The sequence below is a fragment of the Stylophora pistillata genome, chromosome 9 (assembly GCF_964205215.1).
Source record: "Stylophora pistillata chromosome 9, jaStyPist1.2, whole genome shotgun sequence".
Taxonomy (NCBI): domain Eukaryota; kingdom Metazoa; phylum Cnidaria; class Anthozoa; order Scleractinia; family Pocilloporidae; genus Stylophora; species Stylophora pistillata.
Genome location: NC_142527.1, coordinates 28,606,961 through 28,629,127, shown reverse-complemented (window position 1 = coordinate 28,629,127; position 22,167 = coordinate 28,606,961). Strand labels below are relative to the sequence as shown.

Here is a 22,167-nt window from a genome sequence, read left to right as displayed (position 1 = left end):
CCACTAGTGGCAGTTTTGGCATTTTGGCCACTAGTGGGGGTTTTAGGAATGTGGCCACTAGTGGGTATTTTAGCAATTTGGCCAATTATGGCCGTTTTGGCAATTTGGCAGTTAGTGTTTTTTTGCGAATTTGGCCACTAGTGGACATTTTGGCAATTTTGCCACTAATAGTAGTTTTGGCAGTTTGGCCACTAGTGGCCGTTTTGGTAATTTGGCCACTAGTGGCCGTAGTGGCAGTTTGCCCACTAGTGGTAGTCTTAGCCTTTTGGCCACTAGTGGCTGTTTTGGCAAGTTAGGCCTTTAGCAACCGTTTTGGCACTTCGGTCACTAGTGGCCATTGTGGCAATTTGGCCATTTTAGCCTTTTAGGCACTAGTGGCCATTTTGCAATTTTCCCACTAGTGGCCATTTTGGCAATTTGGCCTGTAGTGTCCATGTTGGCAACTTGGCCAGTATTGGCCATTTTGGCAATTTGGCCACTAGTACGTGGAAGTTTTGGCATTTTGGCCACTAGTGGCCGTTTTGGAAATGTGGCCACCAGTGGCGATTTTGGCAATTTGGCCACTAGTGGCAGTTTTGGCATTTTGGCCACTGGTGGGCGTTTTAGGAATGTGGCCACTAGTGGCTATTTTGGCAATTTGGCCAACAGTGGCCGTTTCGGCAATTTGGTATTTAGTGGCTTTTTTGCGAATTTGGACACTAGTGCCTGTTTAAGCATTTTGGCCACTAGTTGCCGTTTTGGCAATTTGGCCACTAGTAGCTGTTTTAGCATTTTGACCACTAGTGGCTGTTTTAGCATTTTGGCCACCAGTGGTATTTTGACCGCTAGTGGCGTTTTAGCAATTTGGTTAGTGGTGCCCATTTTATTAATTTGGTTACTAGTGGCGGTTTTGCCAATTTGGCCAGTGGTTGCTGTTTTAGCATTTTGGCTACTACTGGCCGTTATGGCATTTTGGTAAGGAGTGGCCGTATCGGCATTTTGGCCATTAGTGGCTGTTTCGGCAGTTTGGGCTCTAGTAGTTGTTTCGGCATTTTGGTCACCAGTGGCCGTTTTGTAATTTTGGTTACTACTGGTGGTTTTGGCAGTTTGGCATTAGTGGCTGTTTTGGCATTTTGGCTACTTGTAGCCGTTTTGGTTTTTTGGCCACTTATGGCCGTTTTGGAATTTTGGCCAAGAGGGGCCGTTTCGGCATTTGAGTTGGCCAGTAGTGGCCGTTTTGGCGTTTTGGTCACTAGTGGCCGTATTGGCATGTTGGCCATTAGAGGCGGTTTTGGAATTTTGGTCACTAGCTGTATTCTTGGCACTTTGGCCGGTAGTGGCTGTCTTGGCATTTTGGCCACTATTGGCCATTTTGGTATTTGAGTCACTAGTGGCCGGTATGGCAGTTTGGCCACTATTGCCCGTTTCGGCTCTTTTGGCATTTTGGTCACTAGTAGCAGTATTTATTTATATATAGCCTGAACTGTGCAGTTTTTTTTTTTTTAATATTTTACGATTTCTTTTGTGAAAGATCGGAAGATGCGAAATCTGGAAGTGAGTCTATACAAACCATAATCTTTAGCGTCCCTTGCAACATCTGAATAGTGAATGATGAATACTGAATGGTTTATTCGATACCTTAATAGCAGCATGGGCTGAATTGCTAAGGTTTACAATGTTATTAAGGTTGAAATCAGACATTAGCATTATCAGGCGCCCTCTGGCAGCCGCTTCAGTCCATGTAACGATCTCACCTTTCCCCCACCCATCCCACCCCACGGGAGGACATCCATCACACAGTAATCTCGTGCGTGGGAAATTAACGTCTCCTACCCCTAACCCTGCAGGAGACGGGGCCTACGGTTTATTCGTCCTTATAACCCACCTATTAATTTTGGCGCGATTTAACTGGTTACTTTACGTCACATGGTGCAAAATCACAGTGCAGTTATCACGCAATAACCCCCGTCCGCGTCGATATTTGTTCTCTGATTTTTTTCCGCGAAAAACATAGTCAAAACAAGAGTTTCAACTTTTCTGTTCTCCTATTTACATAGAAGGAAACCAAACTGGTTTATTTTTTTGCTTGCTTGCGTGCGTCAATCACGCGCATTCGCCATCAGATCACCACTGGCTTTTTTTACTGTCTTTACGCGCAGTTTGATTGCGATGTGAAAATTAATGGGAGGGTTATAAAATAAATAAACCCCGTTCTGGCTTGCTGGTACGTCGGCTGATAATGTCCTTGGCTGAGAGATTATTCTCAAAATTTCATACTTGCCCTCGAAGCTTCGCTTCTCGGCCAAATATTCATTTTTCGGACAATCTCTCAGCCGCGGACGTTATCAGCCGCCTGAAGGGGTTTATTTAATAATTATCCGATAAGACTAGAATATCTATCCATTTCTTGATATCATAGAGAGGTAGCAAATTCTCCTCAGTTCTAAGACCATGAGTATTGGTCCGGCCGGGGCTCCAAACCTCGACCTCCCGCACAACACAATCCGGCGCTCTAACCAATTGAGCTAACCAGGAGGCGGATTCATGCTGACGTCATTGTTTACATTTTTGCTCATTTGCATACGGCTCTGCGTAAAGAAGGAAGCATGTTAGATACAAATTGACTTCAGGCAGCTAAAGAGCTAGAAAACCTTGGTACATGGTGAAATTTGTAGCTCTTTGGGTGTAATATTCACGGAGAAATAGTCCATCAAAAACTGCAAAAATTTCTGGGTGGCAAAAGCGCTGAGCTCATACATTCTATGTAACATTTTGAGTTTTTAAACCCGTGTTGCACAAAAAGTATTCAATGCATCAGTCTCGTATTCATTGGCCGAGTTAATCGTACTTTGACCGTTCAATATTCAGAACTGATTTATTTTTAGCTCCATCAGAAACTGAATTGCTTATGCTAATGAGGCAAATATTGTAAACAAGGATTCCCCTACAGGAGACAAAGTGAATCCTAGACAAAATTCGCGCAGATATACTGCAGTTCGTTTCAGCCGCGGTTTCTTTCTACAAGTTTCGCATTAGCGAGGAAAGAGGGGCATAGCAAAGAAAAATTGAGAGCATGTCGTAGAACTAACGACATGAACATTCTCACGATAAGCCTGTAATGAGAAATTATGCTATCCTCGTTTTCAGGGAGGCTCGTTTCTTTAAGAGTGTGTAGAGATGAATGGTTCTGGTAGAGAAGTTCACTTAAAATTAGCGACAAAGAGATGTTTATAATTCTGCTATTTATTGAAACATTCTTGTGTATATAATAACACTGGTATATTTTGTTTTAAAAAATGCTTTAGTTAAAATGATAAGTATCTTCATTCAGTATCTACATGTTCTCTTGCGAATAACAACTTTTCTTTTCTTTTATCCATACTTTACAGCACTCACAAAATTCAATACAGTAACCCAATCTATGACGTGGAATATTTCATGAATAATTTCAAATAAATACCATAAGTGACCTACAAAGCAGGTCGTTATCCCATAGGGATATAAATGACTGATAAAAAATGACCTGATTTCTATACAGATACTTTCGAGTGTCGCTTGACAAAAAAAAATTTACCATTCAGTCGTGGAAAACACAAAGGAGCCAATAAGAACGGAGAGAAATACATGGAAGCTATGAAAGGACGGGATATAAACGTGGCCGGTTTGCAATAGTGTCACAAGTGTTTTATACCAATCAAAGCATGTGAAAGTAGCCCAAAGGAATTCCTGTTTACTTCGACACTCGATTATGAAACGCTGTAATATAAGGGACCCAATGAAATAAACTGTTTCAGTAATATTACTTACAAAGAATATATGGATAAAAAAAAAAATCATTACGATTAATTTTATCAAAAAAGAAAAAAATTGCAAATGTCACCTTTCAAAGTATTTTCTCTCGATTTAGTCCGTTTACGATAAGAATAAACCTCCCCCAACCCGCTTTTATACCACAACACTTGCTATTTTGTAGAATAATACCCACGTTAAAAATTACTCCTGCAACTTGGTAAAAGGAAAACATCTGTGAAGGGTACCAACAAGAACAGACCTAGGTTATAATTTTTGTCAAGTTGTACAAAAATTCTATCACCTTAAAAACGTTTCGAACACAAACCGTGTAAAAATTATCAGCCCTTAGATGAAACTCGTAAAATACGAAATTTTTGTATGTCTGCCGCACTTTTCAGTGGGGAATATCGATTTTGTATCACTTTAATTCAGCATGCCAGCCTTCTCCATTTCACCAGGCTCGTTCCACAACTGTCGGAGATGTGCGACAGGATTACGTTTCTTTTCCCGATATTATATCGATTTTGTATCACCGTAGCTTCTGATTCGCTATTGTTTAGCATTTAACCAGCCCGGTTTTCTATCCACCGTATTTGATGAAATGTGCAACGAGGTCTTCACAACTCTTCATTTTCCTATAATACATCGATTTGGTACCATCTGATGCTCCGTTTCACCAGCTTGATTCTCTATCTGATGTGTTTGTTTCGTGAAATCGGCGATGGAGAATGGATTATTTTTCATTGTTGATCTCACACTAATGTAGCTTCCGACTCATCATTCGCTCTCCATTCAAGCAGGTCTTCCTCATATATTGACAACTCTGAGAATTGATTTTTTCGATAGTAACCTGGACTTGTCAGATAAGGCATCGTTGACATATTAACCTGGGATCTAGCTGTTCTCAGATTCATATTTGACAACGAAGGCGGAGGCCGATCGATTTTCGACAGAGAGGTGGAGATAAATCCTTTGCTGGCGAGATTAGGAGACAATCTTGAAGTGTGATTTAGAGAGTAACTCCCAGCAGTACCTGAAGTACTGATTATTCCCAAATCACTGGAGTTTAAATACTTCACTGTTGGAATTTTCAAGTTTGATGGGCGAGCGCTTAACGAAAATGATCGAGGATTGCGCACAGGACTAAACGGAGAGGGACTCCCTTCATGGTCACTGTTCAGACTTTCTGAACTCTGTTCCGCAGAACGATTAACAAACATCCGAGGACTTGGTCCTCGAACGTGATTCTCGTCCAGGCTCTCGCAAGAGTTCCCTATTCTCCGCTGATGCCAGTAAGGTTCAATGTTATCTCCGTTGTCTTCCGAGTTCGCGTACGAACTCACCGACGATGGCTTCGTGGAAGAGTCACTTCTAGTGTCACTGTCCGAATATTGAAACGCTGGCACCGAACGGTTGTTTTCACCCCGCGGAGAAAATCGCCCCGCACGGGGGCCGTTGGCTAACGGACTGTGTTGTCGTCGCGTCTCCGAGAATCCATGATAAGCCCTTGCAGTGGGGCTTGAAGGTGTTTTTCTATACGGTGATATCATCGGGGAGGGGGGTCCGCTGTAGGACCCCCTATCGATTGAGTCTCTATCATGAAGACTTTCCGCACTAACTGTACTTCCCTTGCTACCAACACTAAGGTTAACACTTGTTCGGTAGCGCTGAGGACTGAGTCGTTCTGTTTGGGAATAGTTGGGACCGTCGGACGTCGAATTTACGTGATAGAAACCTGAAGGAAAACAGAAACAACATGATCAAAAAAAAAAGATAAATTGAAAAAATCAAGCGTTGATGAAAGATTTCTGGCTTCGATGAGGCTTTAAATCTGTGACTCTCCTTCGCTCCGACGAATGGCTAGCGTTCAAAACGTCAGCTTAAGATTACATTATTATAAGAACTCTGTTGATGAAACCAAATTTTACTTTACAGGACATCAACTACAGAAGCCACAGCTGTGCCTCACCTTCTCCGGTCCTGTTACCTTCCTCATCTACGAAATAAAACGTGGAATTGATTAGAAGCGAGAATTGAATCACTCATTTAGCAATGATGAGCATATCTGGCAATAAAACAGATAGAACCGATCGTCAACAAAAGTGACATTACACCCAAGCTGCGTGACACAACACTTGTATCGTTGTGTGCCACACAGCTCGGTCTGCGCAACATAATAGCCTTGGAAATGTAAGGAAAAGCTGAAAGATTTTACCACAGTCGCACCGTGTGCGAGTCAAAGCAGAACTTAGCAACAATTTAGCCTTCCTGGATGTTTTGCAGGTACGATGTACGAACGACAGAGACGAATGTTTGTGTCACGAACGGGTCATATCGCAAGAAAAAAAAAAACTAAGCTTATTAAGAACTAGTTAAATTATGATGGCCATTACCGTGGTTGATGTCCACAACCGATCGACTCTTCTTTAATCTTTCAAGATTACCTTCCATGTCTTTGAGCTGCAATAACACAAAAAGAGTTTAGTTATTTACATTGAGAACAAATGGGAAAGATTGACGCACTAAAACTAAACAAACCAGGGCTCGACATTAACGGCAGCCAACTAGCCACAGACTAGTAGAAATTCAGTTTTGGCAAGTGGTTTCGATTTCCATAAACCAATTTGGCTAGTAAGTTGAAAAGTTACTACCGTGTCGAGCACTGCAAACCACGAAATATGAGCTTTTCCACCGCATGCTTCCCTGGCACGAAACCGACCAGAGGTTCCTCATTTAAGAAGCGAATTCAATCGCGTGACTAAAGAAGAGTTTGCAATTAGAAAAGAAGTTCACCTCATAGGAATCGGTCTAAATTTCTTTGCTTCAAAGAAGAGATGTGGCCGCAAGAACCGCGAGTAAGACGCGACAGGAATCGGCGAGAGAAAGGAAAAAAAAAAAGATAAAGAGAAAAAAGCACAAAAAAAAAAAGGATTCAAGCATCCATTGTCCTCACCCTCCTCAGTGACTTTTGATACGTTAATTTTCTTGTTTTTCTTACATTCTTGTTTACACTGCGGTCTTCGGCGAGTTTCTGGGAAAAAAAGTGAAGCAACAAGGAGCACAGTAAAATAACAATTACTACTTCATCCCAAAATAAGCAATTCATATAAGCACTTGGAAACATCGGGTCAAAATTTGGTCAAGATCGGAATTCTATTGTTACACTCACTCACTCATCTCGACAATGTATCTGGCTTCTCCTCCTATGGGAGGGAATAGTCCATTTTACAGTTGTGTGCTTGGTTGCCAAGCCTTTGAACGGGAGTGAGGCTAGGGGTGACCTTGTCATGAAACAAACTTGCTGCCTTTCAAATGTTAATCACTTTGTTATCATGCTAACTGGATACAGGTCTCTATCACAACAAGGTCACCTTCAGCCTCACTCTGAATCAAAGGCTTGGCAACTAAGTACACAACTGTAAAATGGCCTATAGCCACAAAAAATGACTACATCACTCCAAAATATAGGGAAGAAATGTCAGAACGTTGAGGATGCCTCCTATACCTGAGCGGCGGTTGTGATCTGTGACTGAATTTCAATCTCTCTTGCCATAGACTTGATTTCCTCGTCCTGATCAGAGAAAAACATTCAAAGAGTATAAAGAACTAAAAGACAAAACACTGTCATAGTTTTAATATTAGGAACTCCACTCAGAGAAAATCGAGCGAAAAAGAGACATGGTTGGGTGAATAGGGTAACAGCCCAAAGGAATGTCTCGCCATCCATAGAAAATAGCTTGCATCTTTAAAACCACTGCACTAGTTCCCAACGACATAAGGACGAAAAGAAGGTCTGGCACCTCTTTGTTTTTGATAAAAATCATAACATCATTTTTTTTTATTAGACTAAAGATTTCTAGCTTTGTGGGCCGTGGGTTACACTGAGTCGTAGAACTCTTCTCAACAGAACATCTCACAACATTTAAATTACCTCGTCCTTTTCTCCGCTGATAATAAACTCGGAAAATTCAAAGGCAGTTCCAACCCTCCGTCTGATTGGCGGCAGGGGGCTCCCTGGTGTATAGGGTGTCTCCAGGGGGTACTCGCCAGTTAATTCCTGGAAGAGGTGGTCGTACATTAACTATCGATAAGTCAAAGGTGTGTAAAATTTGCTTTACACCGTCGTTACTTCTGGCATCTGATCACCATTTCTACTTTCTAGCTGTTAAACATATCTCCATAAATTAGTTAAGAGAATTCGTCATCATATTTAAATTTCCAATTGTGTACCGGAAGTAATCATTTCGTTGGTTTTGCCTTAGTTTGCCATGTGATTGGTCCAGAAACCTCCCGCCATCCTTTCAACCAATCAGATTCCAAACCACTGACCACGATTTGGTCACTGGAGTTTTCCCGCGCTTTGAGCGTTTGCTTGTTTTACCTTTGCGTTCTCATTGGCCACTGGTGGTATATTCCTTTCCAATGATTTGCCGTAACAGTTGTGATTACTTAAGTATTGGTTTATGACAATCAATCGAAATGGGCTCTATCCCGATAAAACCCAATTCTCACAACATGGTTGTTATATATGTATTGTAATTGCGAAAAGAAGTTGCATTTTTATCGCTTCTCACCGCTTCCTGCATACACAAGGATTTGAGTTCTTCCGTTCTTTCTTTAAGTTTCTCCAGGAGAGCCTCTTTCCTCGCTGCCAGAGCTGTTAACATCTCTCGCTCGGCGGCTTTGGGAAGCGAAGATAAATTCTCACCTATGAAAGTGAGAGAATGATAAGCATAAATCCAATAGATTGACACACTCAGCACAATAGCAAAGCTCTTTACTCTGTAGAACCACTAGATGCCTAATGGCAATTATCTCTGAAATTTGAGGTGCTTAAGGTTTTAGGAAAGCAAAGATATAAAGTCATCCAGAGGCAAACGTTAGTCGCATGTTGCCTCATGTCCTGCTAGAGCACAGAATTAGGCTCATTAGAATAACACGAACATTAATCATACCTAAAGCACCCCTTCATATTAAAATTATATCTAGATAACGTCTCAAAGTTTCACTTATGCCCCCCTCCCCCGTTAGGTTGATACTCACTTCCATTCATGGTCAGACTTGACATACTGCGTGACTGGTCACTCTTCGTGCTAATACTGTCTGACGTGGAAGAAGGTAATGAACCCGTTGACTGCGATAGCTCACGTGCCATATCTCGAAGACTTCTCCTCAATGTTATTTTGGCCTGCAGGATTTCAAACAATTGCACGAGCATTCCCATAACCATTTCCTTATTTATAAATAGTTATCACAAACGGGTTAAGGTTTTATGATTGCTTAAAAATGCTAATTTCGAAGGTACTCGGGATATTCTTTGGTTTTTTTCTTAACTGCGCTCTGTGATTGGTCCGGAAAAGTCGCGCTACCTCCTCAACAAATCAAAACCAATTGCGACTTTGACGCACGTGTTTTCCCGCGCTTCGAGTAGTTTGCTTGCTTTTCCTTTGAGTTTTCATCGGCTCCTTAAGATGCTAGATTTTCTTTTGATTGGCCACCGTGTTAACTTGGTATCAGATAGCTTTCTATGAAGCAGCAAAGATGAACTAGTCAGAAACGACGCCTTCTTCCAGCCAACCAGAAAGAAAAATATCTTCACGCACTTTTCCACCCAAGGTGTGTGAATTGGTTTAAATAAAGTGTCAAAGAAAACGAGACAAAAAAATGGCGGTTAACCTTTTTTATTACACGACTCGGGCAGTCAGAGGGCCAATAACTAAAATCGACCAATCAAAATGCTCTATTGCCGGTCAATATTCTCTCAGTATTGGACCGGGCACTGTCCCGAATGGTCCCGAATGATACCGCACTTTTCTCCCTTTGAACTTAAGTTGTATAATAAATCTCTTATTAACCAAGCTTGCTCGGGACCGTACTGGAAGAATATCGGCGCTCGGTCCGTACTGTCAAGACCTCTGGCCAATATTCTCCCAGTACGGCCCTCGCCCTTGGTTAATAAGATATATATATATCAACTAGAATTCCTTCTCTGAATCAAGTCTATTTTACTAACCTCTACTTGCTTCTTGTCCAAGTAAAACTGGTGTTGACTAATAGCCATCGACCACATTGTCTTTGCCAATGCACCTGTGCTTGAAAACCAGGCATGGACCATCATGTTCCCAGCACCATTATGTTTGCGGCCGATTGTGTTTACCCTACACACAAACATGTGAATACACAAATAAATATTTACTACATAAATAAATAAATGAAATAAAGGCAAATAAGAGAAAAGAACTACTAACAGTCTTTTTATTACCTTTATAGCTTGTGGTTTAAATTTTCCTTATTTACTTTTATTTACCCATTAAGCCCACATTAAAGTTACATTATTTTATAGTTACACTGTGCATGCATTTAATTGAAGAAAAAATTCATTTTCACAAGGGGGATACTTCAACATACCTAGTTTTACTGTCCTTAAATTCATATCTGGAGGTGGAAAGTTCAATACTACATCAGAGGAGTTATTCCCTGACTCAGTATCAAAATAACAGCTTTTTACGTCCTTATTGAGTCACTGATTAAAACAATTCTTTTATGTATTTGGTAGTTTTAGTTTAAACATTTGGCACCCTATAAGCACATCACCTGACCACTTCAGCAAGGTGTTTATCATGTGAGAGGAAACGACAAGTTGAATTTTGAAATTCATTTTTTTAACAAAGACAAGTATGAAAGACCCATAATATATCTGAAGATGTTGCAGCCTAGAGTATCATGATGCAAATGGAACAAGGAATCATTACTGAACAAGTAAACTAGGTAAAAATGTTGTTGAGAGTGCAAAAAAAACATGCAGGTCAGAAATCTGATGCCTTGAGAATGTTGAAGGATTAAATTCAAATAAAAGTTTCTTCCTGGAAAATGTAAATGATTGAAATTGTATGCAAAGCCACAAAATTAAATAAAAAAAACCGTTGGCTAACCCTTGGTTAACGATATTTTTATGGAAAAATCATTACTCATTTAATAAAACTCACCTGTAGGAATCTCTGATCTCAATGGAGAACTTCCTATCTCTGAAGTAAATGTTCTCTATCTGACTCCACATAAAAATCTGAAAATGAAAATATTAAGTCAAAATGCAATACTTAAGAAACTCACCAGACAGAAAAAAAGAAACAAAACCGAACAACTCTGATTTTAAAAGCAATGTCATTGAAAAAAAAAACCACATTTTCAAACCCATTACTGTAGTTCATAGTCAGAGATATTGCTTGCAAAATTGCACCCTTGCCTTGACATTTGAAACTAGTGCAAATGATGTAGAATAGTGCACAAATATGCAATCATAAAGATTTGCATTTTACCTTTCTAGGCTTAATTTTATCACCATGATCATACAGACCAATTCCTTTCGGACTGAGTCCTAACCACCATGGTATATTGCTCTTGTCCTGAAAATAGAAAACTCATACATGAACAGTTTTACACAATATCGGTAAATACAATGCCTCAATCATGTGGTTATTTTCACAAAAGAAGACAACTTGCTTGTTAGAAAATACATCTACACATGACTAAATGGCAATATGATGCAAGTATTGGAAACCCTTTCTAGAAAAAAACAAAATTTTGCCTACACCTTGATGCAATAATTATTGTTTTGGACACATAAGCCAGAAAAGAGCATAATTGAATTATTTTGCAAGAACATCATGTTTAAATAGCTTTGTCTTTCACACAAATATCTAGCCTTAACTATACCTACCTTAACTTCATAATAATGAACACCATAAGTTGGCAAGCTTTGAAAAATAACCAGATACCTGAGGAAAGAAGAAATAGCAATAGTCTCAGCAACATGTTTACGGTGCTGATAGAGGGTAACGAGAAACTATACTTAGGCCACACATCCAATATTTAGTAAAACAATACTTGAGGGAAAATGGCAGCAGCTTCCGTTCGCCATGAATTCATGCTTACACAGTACAATCACTAAAATTAAATGTTAAAGAAAAATATTGCACAAACCAGTGCACTTGAAAGAACAAAAATTACCATGCGGACCTACACTGTAAAATGTTTGCATTGTATACTGCAGCTTACCTCACAACAGATTCACCTCTTGTCTGTCCAGCAGATTTCTTGTAATAGTCCAACACTTTATCTTCACTGTACAACATAAATTAAAATTTACTTTAAGTCAACTTACTTATTCATTTGTGGGTAGAAACATATTTTAACATAAAGCCTTTCATTTCTGGCATGCATAAAAATTCATGCACTCTTTTTCAAAAATTGAACATCCCGATTTCTTTTTGTTAAAAATCAATGTGGGCTGACACTAAGGCTTAACAAATCTGGACCCCTATATCCATGTCTTAAACCAAGCAACAACTCTCACGAAACTGTTTCTCAGAGTGTGAGGAACAACTCATGCTTACTTCTTACATCTTCCTTACTTTGTAAGTCTAAAACGTTTACAGCTTGGATGTACTTGCAGCAAACGGTCAAAAGAAGTCTGTACATGAACCTACCAGAATGTAATTGAAGGTCGCTCTTTAAGTGTTCTTGTAGGAAGAACTGGTAATTTCCTGAGATCTGCTCTTGCAGCTTCATCACTGAAAGGAGATGGAAATTATCTAATCAAGTACACATTTTTTGAAAACACTAGCCTGCTAACCTAAACCTCATATTGGTTGTTGACTTCTGCATGTTTACAATGTGTGAAAATAAGGATGAAAAGCAATTAGAGCAGAAAATGTCAAGGGAGAATTTTAAACAGCTTTTGTGTCCAACCTTGTGTAGTCCCCACTGTTTGCGTGAAGAGCAAGGGCAGCTAATTCAAAAACAGTTTCACTATCACACTGGATTGTACCCTGCAAGAAACAAATATTGTACATATAAGGGTTTAAGAAAAGATTCAAAGAAATATTTTTTGATCATTCTGAATTTATCGTGACAGTGGTATGGCTTGGGCTTCTCCCCTTTCTGTACTATAAAAAACTAAGAGTATTATAATTGCTAAGGGTGAATAGGCCATTTTACAGTTCTGTGCTTGGTTGCCAAACCTTTGATTTGGAGTGAGGCTGAAGGTGACCTTGCTGTGATAGAGACCAGCAGCTATTTAGCATGATAACAAAGTAATTTACATCTGAAAAGCAGCAACGTCTGTATTCAAAGGCTTGGCAACCAAGCATGTAACTGTAAAATGGACTATTTAAGGTAGAGAGAATATGAATACCAATTTTTAGCATGTGATTCATTTCATTTGAAAATCCTCCTGATGCTTTACACTATTCTTCTGCAACTCAATTTCCTTGCCAAAACCCCGAGTCTTTACAACAGTTTGTGCTTACCCATAAAAGGGAAGGGTGGGATAAAGCATGGAGAGAAATAATTATCTCGCCCAAATGAACATATTACAATGAGCCCATGGTATACTTAACTTTATTTTAACTACAGTACAAGTACTTCTAAAGTGTCAATCTTAGAAAGGATTAAGTATTAATGATTGTACCTTCAAATAGTGCCTATCACTCACTTTTTGGCAATATAATCTAACCCAGGTCTTTGATTGTTTGTTATTTGCAATTCAAAAATCTACAGTGTTATATTTTAGACTAGAACAGAAAACACAATAAACAGTAGTCAACTTCCTTCTCACCTTAAAGATAAGAATGCGTGCTTGAAGGAAAAAGAGTTCTACAGTACTTGTTTCTTTCAAAATCAAAATATTAGGGACAAAAAACCTGAAAATAGAAAATTTTATTAATTTAATAATTGTAGCACCAATACAATGAATAGAAGACAAAAAGATGGATGTATAAAGAGTAAAATCTAAAAAAACTAGACAATTTTTGCAAGAACTAGGTAATTAAAACTGAGAACAGGAGTGTCTTATTGTTTCTAGTCAGAGCCATATCACTACTTGATAGGATATTTCCTGTTTTAATTACAATGAAACAAAGCATGGAAAAGGATGTGCCCACCCATATCAGCCCATAGGTGTGGTGAGCATCAAAGGAAATTCCTCACTTCAAGTCATAGAGTGAAGAATAAATATCCCCTTCGGATAATAACTATGACAGCGAAAAAAAATCCTTTTAAAGAACTTTACACTTTACAGTTTTTGCTTAGTCTTAAGACAAATTTTACGTTCACCTTTCTCATCTTGACTGCGGCCAATTTTTAAACCAAGTAAACTCAAATCCCAAACAGACATATTAAACAAAGAAACTCTTAAATTTCATAATTATTTTGAAATAACACATGGCTTAGTTTATAATGTATCAGCTGAAAATGAAATAGAATGAAAATCATTTTTAACATACACAGAAAAAACCCTTTTTCTCACCTAACACAAAACACTAAAAGGAAAGGGTCTTGATATCTTGGAAGATCATGATCTAGAACTTTTCTGTCAAGTCTTAACCAGGTCTGGTGACTCCTGCAGAGCAAAAAGGAGAGAAACATTGCTTTTCTGAGTTGTCAATACAAAGCATTGTAATAATAGTCAAACCCACAAGAATACCCAAAAGAAAGAAGGAAAGAGAACATTAAAACAGTATACAAGTATTGAACTATATTTTCTTCTCAAATGTCCCTCAGGCCCAATTCAGATGTTTTGCTTCTGCAGTGCTGAACTTAATTGCAATTAGGTTTGACTGTATCACAGAACAGAAACACAATTATGGTAAATGCCAGGCTAGAGTCAAAAGAAATTCAGAGTTTTTTGACACCATGTAACAATTTACTGAGGTATAACTCCCTGCAGGAATGCATATCCTGTCAAAATATGTTGATTAAATTTTTTGTTTGCCTAAACAGAGGTGCAATGTTTGAATTTCCATAAGGCTGTAGTAGTAGCAAGTATGATAAGTATTGTAAGAAATAGACAACTTTTTTGAGAGACATGTTTTAGCATGCTTAGGCCATCTTCAATCAATGAGTAACAGAATGTGAGTAATTATATAACAGACAAGTAGATGAATAAAATACTTACAGTATGATGTACAACAAAGTAGGTACTAATTTAAATTACAACGTGACACCAAACATCAGAGGTGTGAACTCAGTAATTGTTTGTTAAGTTCAGGTTTGATCTTATTTATATAAAAAGCTTCTTTGAGTTTTAAATCAATTGAGTTCTTAGCAGAATCCAGAATACTAAAGCAAGAAAGGGAGTATTTGCTCTTACAAGATGTGTTGAAATGCTTAAAAATATGCGAGTTTTTATTGCTTTCCGTGTGCTCCTTTATCGTAGGAGAGAAGTGGTGACTAGTTTTGCCAATATAATGGGAATTACATCCCGCAAAAGAAAATTGATAAACTACCATGGATTTTAGAGCATCAGGAGTATGATATTTAAGAACATGTTTTTAATTTTAAAAGAAGTGAAAACTAGTTTGATATTTAGGTCCAATTTACAAAAGTGCTTGGTGAGTTGTCGGAGTTTGAGGTTCACTATTTTAGAATAATAGCCAATAGAATAATAGCCACTTCAATTTTTTGAATTACTGTAGTCTAACTAGAGTCATGTAGCATGGAAGAGCTTTTCGAACCTAGTTTCTTGACAGAACTTTATTTGACACTTTGATTCAGATGCAGTGCTTCTGCCATGCTTTTGTGGAACATTATTTCTAGATTAAGTATGAAAGAGCAGGAGGTGACTCCTGAACTGAGACTCACTCTTTAACTTGTACATTAAATTCTACTTATGAAAGTACAATGTATGTGCATTGTAAGGTTACATGTAATAATCAACTGTAAATTAAGAAAGTTCTAACTCGTGAGCACACTCATGTACATCTGCAAGACTACATGATTAAGCATAGGGGATGGAATCCAAACTATGATATTTAGTGACACAGTGTTTATTTTCAAAATTGTTGAGACCTAATGTGATTAACACCTTTAATTCATGAATAAATGTAAACAAACCACGTTCTTTTAAAAATTTAATCACACATGTGTATATATGAGAAAAATTCTAAATCTTAACCTAATTGCAAAAGATAATTTTTTAAACAAATGGAACACAAAATATATCAAAATGCATTTTCATCCTTAACAATAAATACCATTGAATAATTTTGATATCGTATTAACACTATATGACTTGATTTCCACTGATGCATCTTACCTTGGACTTATATGGGTCAATTATTTCAATTATAATAATTCGATTCATGTACATCAGAGATAAAGAAATGCATTTACTCCTTGACAACACAGCAGTAGGCTCACCTAACCCCGCATTTTAATTAGCAATAAAGCTTGGCCAACCTTAAAAACAATTAATCAGTATTTATTGCGTCAATTCCTATCACAATGCCGTGAACTTAACTTTTCCATAGGGAAATAGAGCAGTCAATGAGGTTCAACTTTAAGTTTGAACAATACTTAGCAAACTAAAATAGGAATAGTTAGCAATATAGTAGAGCTCTTCCCAGTAAAATGATGTGATTTACTTATTAAATCTCAAATACATTATAAACAAAAGTTAGCATTCTGTCAACACCAGAAAAAGAAAAAACAATTAGCCAGATATTGATTAAAATTAATACTAGATGAGTTGGAACACGTTTCTTCTATTGACCTTTAGGCCCATTTAAGCCTAATCTCCCAGCGCCTAATGGTATTAGGTTTACACTAATGTAAGATCATACGGAAATTATGCTTTAAGACCTAAATGTGTTCCAAATTTACGCAAAAAAAAAAGGCACAATCACTTCTGTCAATAACCTGCCAACCATTCTAAACATAATGCCCTGGTTTTATCTGGGAAATGCGATTAAGCATCAGCCCTATTTTAACCATGCCTACTCACTCAGTTCAGGTTATTCAAAACTAAACTGTCTAATTTCAGACAAAAGGCTCATGGCAAATTTGAAAGATCAAAATTCATATTTAGGTCTACTGCTTTTGATGCAGCAGTTAACCTGCTTTGCAAAGTTCAGTTGGGAACAAAATAACCAGTTTGCCACAATTGTTGCAAGATTCAGTGTGGAAGAGGCCCAGAATTAGGAAATCAAACCTGTCTTGACACAGCATTTGAAACGTTAAAGACGTAAAACTCAGTGCATGCCAATTGGTAAACAGTTATATTACACGATGTTCTCGTAGCAATGTTGATTATGACTAGCATAGATTGTTTGCATCACAATTATTAAATTTACAGCTTTGATAAATGATATCGCTTTACTTGACTCATCAGTCAAAAGCTTGTACATGCAGTAGACAATCAATTAGTATGCTTAAATATCGACCTCTTGAAGCCGGTTTTTTAATTTTTTTTTTACGGCAGAAGTTTAGAATAAAAAGGAAATACAGTACTAAAATAAGAAAGGAAGAGATAAAGAAGAACGTCATACCTAGGTGAAATTATCTAATTTTGGATGTTAACGTTTAATCAACGACAAATCATGACAACTGAAAGCATGGAATGATCGATGTGGAAGTTACACATTGTTGGCACATAGCTGCGTCAATAAAAAGTTACAATCACGATCATTTCTAATCTGATTATTTATTTCCCACCAAAAGCACCCTTTCTAAGCGGGGCGACTTCCGAGGCGAGAAACAAAAAGCTATTTTTACGCATTTCCTTTTTAGTGATGCAGGAAATTGTTAAGATTGTTGCATTCTTGACGAAAACCGTAACTTTCGCTTCACTTCGAGGAAAATAAACACACACATTCCATCTCATTTCCCCCCTTAAAAAGTTCTATCTTATCTATAAATATAAATAAAAGGGTTTTTGTTGTTGTTTCAGAATTCTAGACTAAAAATACAAACAGAAAGCCTCAAGAGAATTGGTTTAACATTATTCCATTTTAATTAGTCTTAGGTAAAATGGGAACTACCATCGAAGATTGAATTATGGACAACATCCAAATTGACACTGAGAAACACAAAACAATACGGTAGAACAGCACGGGCCGAAGTGAAAAAAGAGAACAACAGAGACGAAGAGATATTTTGCTGCAGTGTGAACTTCATAGAAAGACCGCCAGAGTACTCTAGCTCTCAAGCATGTTGTTGAAGAGGGTGATGAAGTTATTACAAGCCAAAAATTAGCGCGATTAACATATCACCTGTAAAAAATGCTTCCCTGCTACAACATCGATAAAAGTGAAAAAGAGAGTGCTATAAGCGCTTTTCAGATATTTCATGATGTGAGCGTTGAATGTGTTTGCCGCACAATCACTTTGCATAATGAGAACCACACGATTAAGTTACGAAATATCGAGTAAGCTTGTAACCGTAAAACGTGACCACCGAAGTTTTGGAAGGTAAAATAACTCAAAATTTACTGAAGAGTAAAGAAATATTTTTAACGAGCACAGTGCTTGGAAATGGCATTGTGTAAGCCGCAGTGGGATGGTTGCAGCACCTTCACGGAGTCTATCAAATCGACATGTTTTCGTGTAGCATGACAGATGTGTGTTTACATCGTTTTACGCTGGATTTAACAAGTCTTCAGCTGTAAATAAAAAAAACGTTTGAGCCCTAACGATCACTATAAGAATAATTCAAAACCAACTTACGTCTCATCGGTGTATGAAAGACCAAAATATTCCTTCTCATGGAGGCCGACTTGCGAGGCAACCATATCTAGTAAATCACAGGACATCAACCGGGGCTGAAATGAGATGAAGAGAAATATTCACGCGATTAATATTAGCTTCACTGCGATCGATCTGCCTCATTTCATAGTTTTCGTAAAATGTCAAGCGTGTAAAAGAACAACTTACCTGTACTAGAAGATCTAGACGCCGCTCATCGAGCATAATAATCTGACATTTTCGCGGCTTGCGAGCATCAGTCATTCTAACGAACGATCTCGCGGCGGCGTTTTCCCTCTCTCGAAACTATGGCTACCGGTAGACTCTAGTGTGAGATGCATAGCTTCCAGACTATGCCTTTAATCACGGCCATTCCTTAATCCTCCGATTTATAGTGGAGCTAATTTCCAGATGTCCCAAAATAAATCGTTCCTTTCTTTACAAGGCAGTCATGTAGATACCTTTCCGGTGGGAGTCCTGTTTTTGAGTTGAATCGCTGAAGGAATGAGTGGAATCTACTGCGCATGACTTCTTTGAATCTCTTGTCAATCATGCATGGTAGCTCCTCTGAAGTACCGCCTTTCCAATTTTAGGGTCGGTAAAGCTGCGGAAAGTATTTGTTCGTTTTAAGAATGAGTGGATTTTTAATGCCAATTTTTTCGCGAGAAGATTGGAAATTTGTTAATGAAAGGGCATCATGTTTGTCCTGAAACCATAAAGGTCAGAAAAAAATCTTTGGATCCAAGTTTTTTTTTTTTTTAAAAATTTTTCATTTTCCCTGTGCAATAACACAACTGGAAAAGAAAAAAACAATCCAAAGAACATACAAGATTGTGAGTGGAGGTTATTTATATTACAAATGTAAACAGGGTCAATGTCAAACAGGGAAAAAATTTCCTAGTGCCCAGGCTGTTTAGGCTGTTTAGGCTGTTTATATTGTTGCTATGTTTTGAGCGTGACGTCACATATTCCTGCTGGGGAGACAATATGGCCGATTAGATAGTAAGAAATTCCTGAGTTACGTGAAAAATACGAAAATGGTAACTACATGAGTTTATGGATTGAAGCAATTTTATCTCATAGAAAAGGCTCTAATTCTTATTTTTCTTTCATGAAGACTTCGGGAGGAACAAATGTCCGGGTTGCGGCCCGCTGCAGGCCTTTCAATGGTGAGTAAGCTTCGATTTCTGACTCGAATTCTTATGTTTGATAAAAATTGTGGCTCAAATAGATTAACTTCAGTCTGAGCGAGACTCTACAGTAACTTCAGCAGATAATAAGGCTGCATGTTTGAACAATATCTTTACTTCTTGACCCCGATATTAAGCACAGAAGTAGGTTTGTTCGAGGAAATTCAGCTGTTGATTGGAAGTTTGATATATACAGACTTTTACTGTATGTAGGCTGCAGTCGATAATACCCTGCAGGCTTTTGCCGAATTGACAATTCTAAAGTATGAGAAGCCTCGATCCAGCTGTGAATCGTAGTACTATCAGTGGTTTCATCTCATCAATTTAGGTCAGATCTAGGTTTTGTTTGGGTGTTTTGAAGGAAGGTTAATATACATGAAAGATGTTTGTAATAAAAGTATGTTATCTTCTATCTTGATCTGTTTCTATATAAGAAAGCAATATCTCTTTCCATATTAGCAAGTTTACTATTTCCTGCTATATTTAGTGAAGGACAAATATAAGTCTAATATTCATGAGTAAATTCAAATTAGTTTAGAAGCAAAATTGGAAAGTTCTGTTTCACACATTGATTCAAAATTTAAATAGCTGATCAGAATTGTCAGGCACCTCTTTCTGTTTTTTGTGGGCATGGTAACTGTGCTGAAATTTAGGGAAAAAGGAACTTTTATGTGTGAAATTAGTCATGCACTTCTCATCTTAAAAGTACATAGAGGTGCTAATCTAAGCCAAGGCAAGATGAAATCACCTCTCATTCTGTCCCCTCCCCCCTTAAAAAAAACTAATGAGGCTCGCCTGTGATAGCAACAAGGCTAATACTAGGTGCACTTGACTCTGATGAGGACTATTACTCCACGTGTAAAAATTTCTGTTCTTACCTCAAGCAACATTCCTTTTCTTGACAATGCTCATCCAGACAATTGGACTTTATGATCAAAAACCAATTTAAAAGGCAAAGCAACACTACAAACTCTCTGATAACAAAGCCTTTCCATTTTAAGTCCCCTCTTAAATAGATCCCCCTCTCTCCAAAAAGCCCCCCACCCAGAATTATTAGTTTCTAATGTTTAACCGGCCTTGCTGTCATCCCCTTTTAACCAAAACTCTAAATCTAGTAGCTCTTTAATTGTTTTCTGTTTGGACCATTCAGCCTATCTGGTACAAGATTTAACTGCAATTGAAATCCTGTTTTAGTTTTTCTTTTAAAATTTGTTAGTGGGGTTTTCAACTTAAGAAATGTTAACTTTACACATTCTTCAATTAATCTGGGTAATTCAAGAGAAATATTATGACCCTAAAAAAGTTTTAGATAAATCACCATGATAAACTCTGTTCTCCAATTAGCCCCTTGTATTTAAATAACAAAAACAATAACATTTATTATTTGTATTGCGCCTTTTCTATAAAATATTCAAAAGCGCATCACAACAGTAATTAATAACTAAAATTATATAATTCTTTCTATAAAAATCATAAATTATATATATTTATTTACATTAAATTAATGAAAGATAATAAATAAAATATGGATAAAAATTAAAAAATGGGAAATTTCTAGGCCTCTTAGTGATATTGTGCCTGGAAAAAAGATTCACTGAATCAGAGACAGCTTTCAAACCTCAAGATTGATGCTTCCTTTTTGCCCTGTTTTCATGGGACCCAATTTACCACGTGATCTTAGTGTGTTATAATTTCAATATATCAACAAAGTTGAAATGGTATTTAATTGGCCACCGTTACAATTATAAAAGCTGACGCTTCAAGCGTTAGCCCTTCGTCGGAGCAAATGCCGAAGGGCTAATGCTTGAAATGTCAGCTTTTATAGTCATAACGGTGGCCAATTTACCATTTCAACTTTGTTGATATATTGAAATTATTTTGTTACCCCCACCGACGCAGCTCCAAACAGTTTCTTTAGAAACTATCAGCTTTTATTCATTAGTGTGTTATAACTTGATAATCTTTATCCTTAATAGAGAGTGAAAAGGGAAGGGCTGCGACTAGAGTGGTCAAAATGAGCGCCGATAAAACAGTGATACACAATCCACACCCTGGGACAAACACCAAGGTGAGGACTTTATGATAAACATTGATAGCATCTAGTATTTTATTCTGTCTTAGCACATTTATGTCTGAATCAAGTCTAATATTACTAAATTAAATAAATTTTTAACCCTTTCATTCCCTAGATCTGTTTGTAAATTCTCCCCTCTGACTGTTCCACATTTCCTTTAAATTAGAAACAAGTCTTTGGTGTTAGATCAAGAGAGCAACTTCTATCTGATAAGTTTGGGTATTCTTTGCCTCCTGGTTAGCTCAATTAGTAGAGCGCCAGACTGTTGTGTGGGAGTTTGAGGGTTCAAGCCCCAGCCGGACCAACACTCGGGGTCTTAAAATAACTGAGGAGAATGTGCTACCTTTCTATATAATATAAAGAAATGGATAGATATTCTAGTCCTCTCGGATAAGGATGAATAAACCATAGGCCCTGTCTCCTGCAGGGCTCGGGGTAGGAGATGTTAATTTCCCACACACGAGATTACTGTGTGGTGGATGTCCTTCCCTGGGATGGGATGGGTGGGTATATCTGCCGAGATGGGCTGTAGCACCCTTTGCAGATTAAAACATAGATAGATTTGAAAATAAATTCTCATCAACTGTTGTTGGATTACATATGGATATCATAG

General features: G+C 37.8%; 2 protein-coding genes across 4 annotated transcripts in view; one reads left to right on the top strand and one right to left on the bottom strand.

Annotated features, from left to right (window-relative positions):
• Positions 1–3,204: 3,204 nt before the first annotated feature.
• On the bottom strand, positions 3,205–18,802 carry LOC111338944 (FERM domain-containing protein 4A). 2 transcript variants are annotated; one of them, XM_022945512.2, is made up of 20 exons: positions 18,480–18,802; positions 18,273–18,367; positions 14,078–14,170; positions 13,388–13,472; positions 12,520–12,599; positions 12,258–12,341; positions 11,827–11,892; positions 11,489–11,546; positions 11,088–11,174; positions 10,758–10,834; positions 10,180–10,206; positions 9,785–9,929; positions 8,815–8,959; positions 8,346–8,479; positions 7,703–7,828; positions 7,277–7,342; positions 6,725–6,802; positions 6,165–6,231; positions 5,741–5,767; positions 3,205–5,506 (listed from the first exon to the last, which is right to left on the bottom strand). In XM_022945512.2, the coding sequence occupies exons 1-20, from the start codon at positions 18,552–18,554 to the stop codon at positions 4,524–4,526; spliced, it is 2,598 nt and encodes an 865-aa protein (XP_022801247.2). In that variant the 5' UTR covers positions 18,555–18,802; the 3' UTR covers positions 3,205–4,523. The 2 variants fall into 2 exon arrangements, with proteins under 2 accessions (XP_022801247.2, XP_022801252.2); XM_022945517.2 differs by lacking the exon at positions 10,180–10,206.
• A 423-nt stretch (positions 18,803–19,225) lies between these two features.
• The window catches only part of LOC111338669 (kinesin-like protein KIF13A), a 14,436-nt gene continuing 11,494 nt past the window's right edge, over positions 19,226–22,167 (top strand). Inside the window, exons 1-3 of one of the 2 annotated variants that reach the window (XM_088733219.1) lie at positions 19,226–19,330; positions 19,408–19,459; positions 21,457–21,548. In XM_088733219.1, coding sequence (XP_088589345.1) covers positions 19,328–19,330; positions 19,408–19,459; positions 21,457–21,548 — 147 coding nt within the window. In that variant the 5' untranslated portion in view covers positions 19,226–19,327. Of the gene's footprint in view, positions 19,331–19,401; positions 19,460–21,456; positions 21,549–22,167 lie in introns of those variants that run through there. The other variant, XM_088733218.1, reaches the window with a different exon arrangement.

Coding starts and splice junctions, on each gene's coding strand:
- LOC111338944 (XM_022945512.2), bottom strand. CDS start 18,554: ATGACTGATGCTCGCAAGCCGCGAAAATGTCAGATTATTATGCTCGAT. Junction 8,480..8,814: donor AAGTCTGACCATGAATGGAA/GTGAGTATCAAC, acceptor TCACTTTCATAG/GTGAGAATTTATCTTCGCTT. Junction 5,768..6,164: donor GGTTGTGGACATCAACCACG/GTAATGGCCATC, acceptor TTTATTTCGTAG/ATGAGGAAGGTAACAGGACC.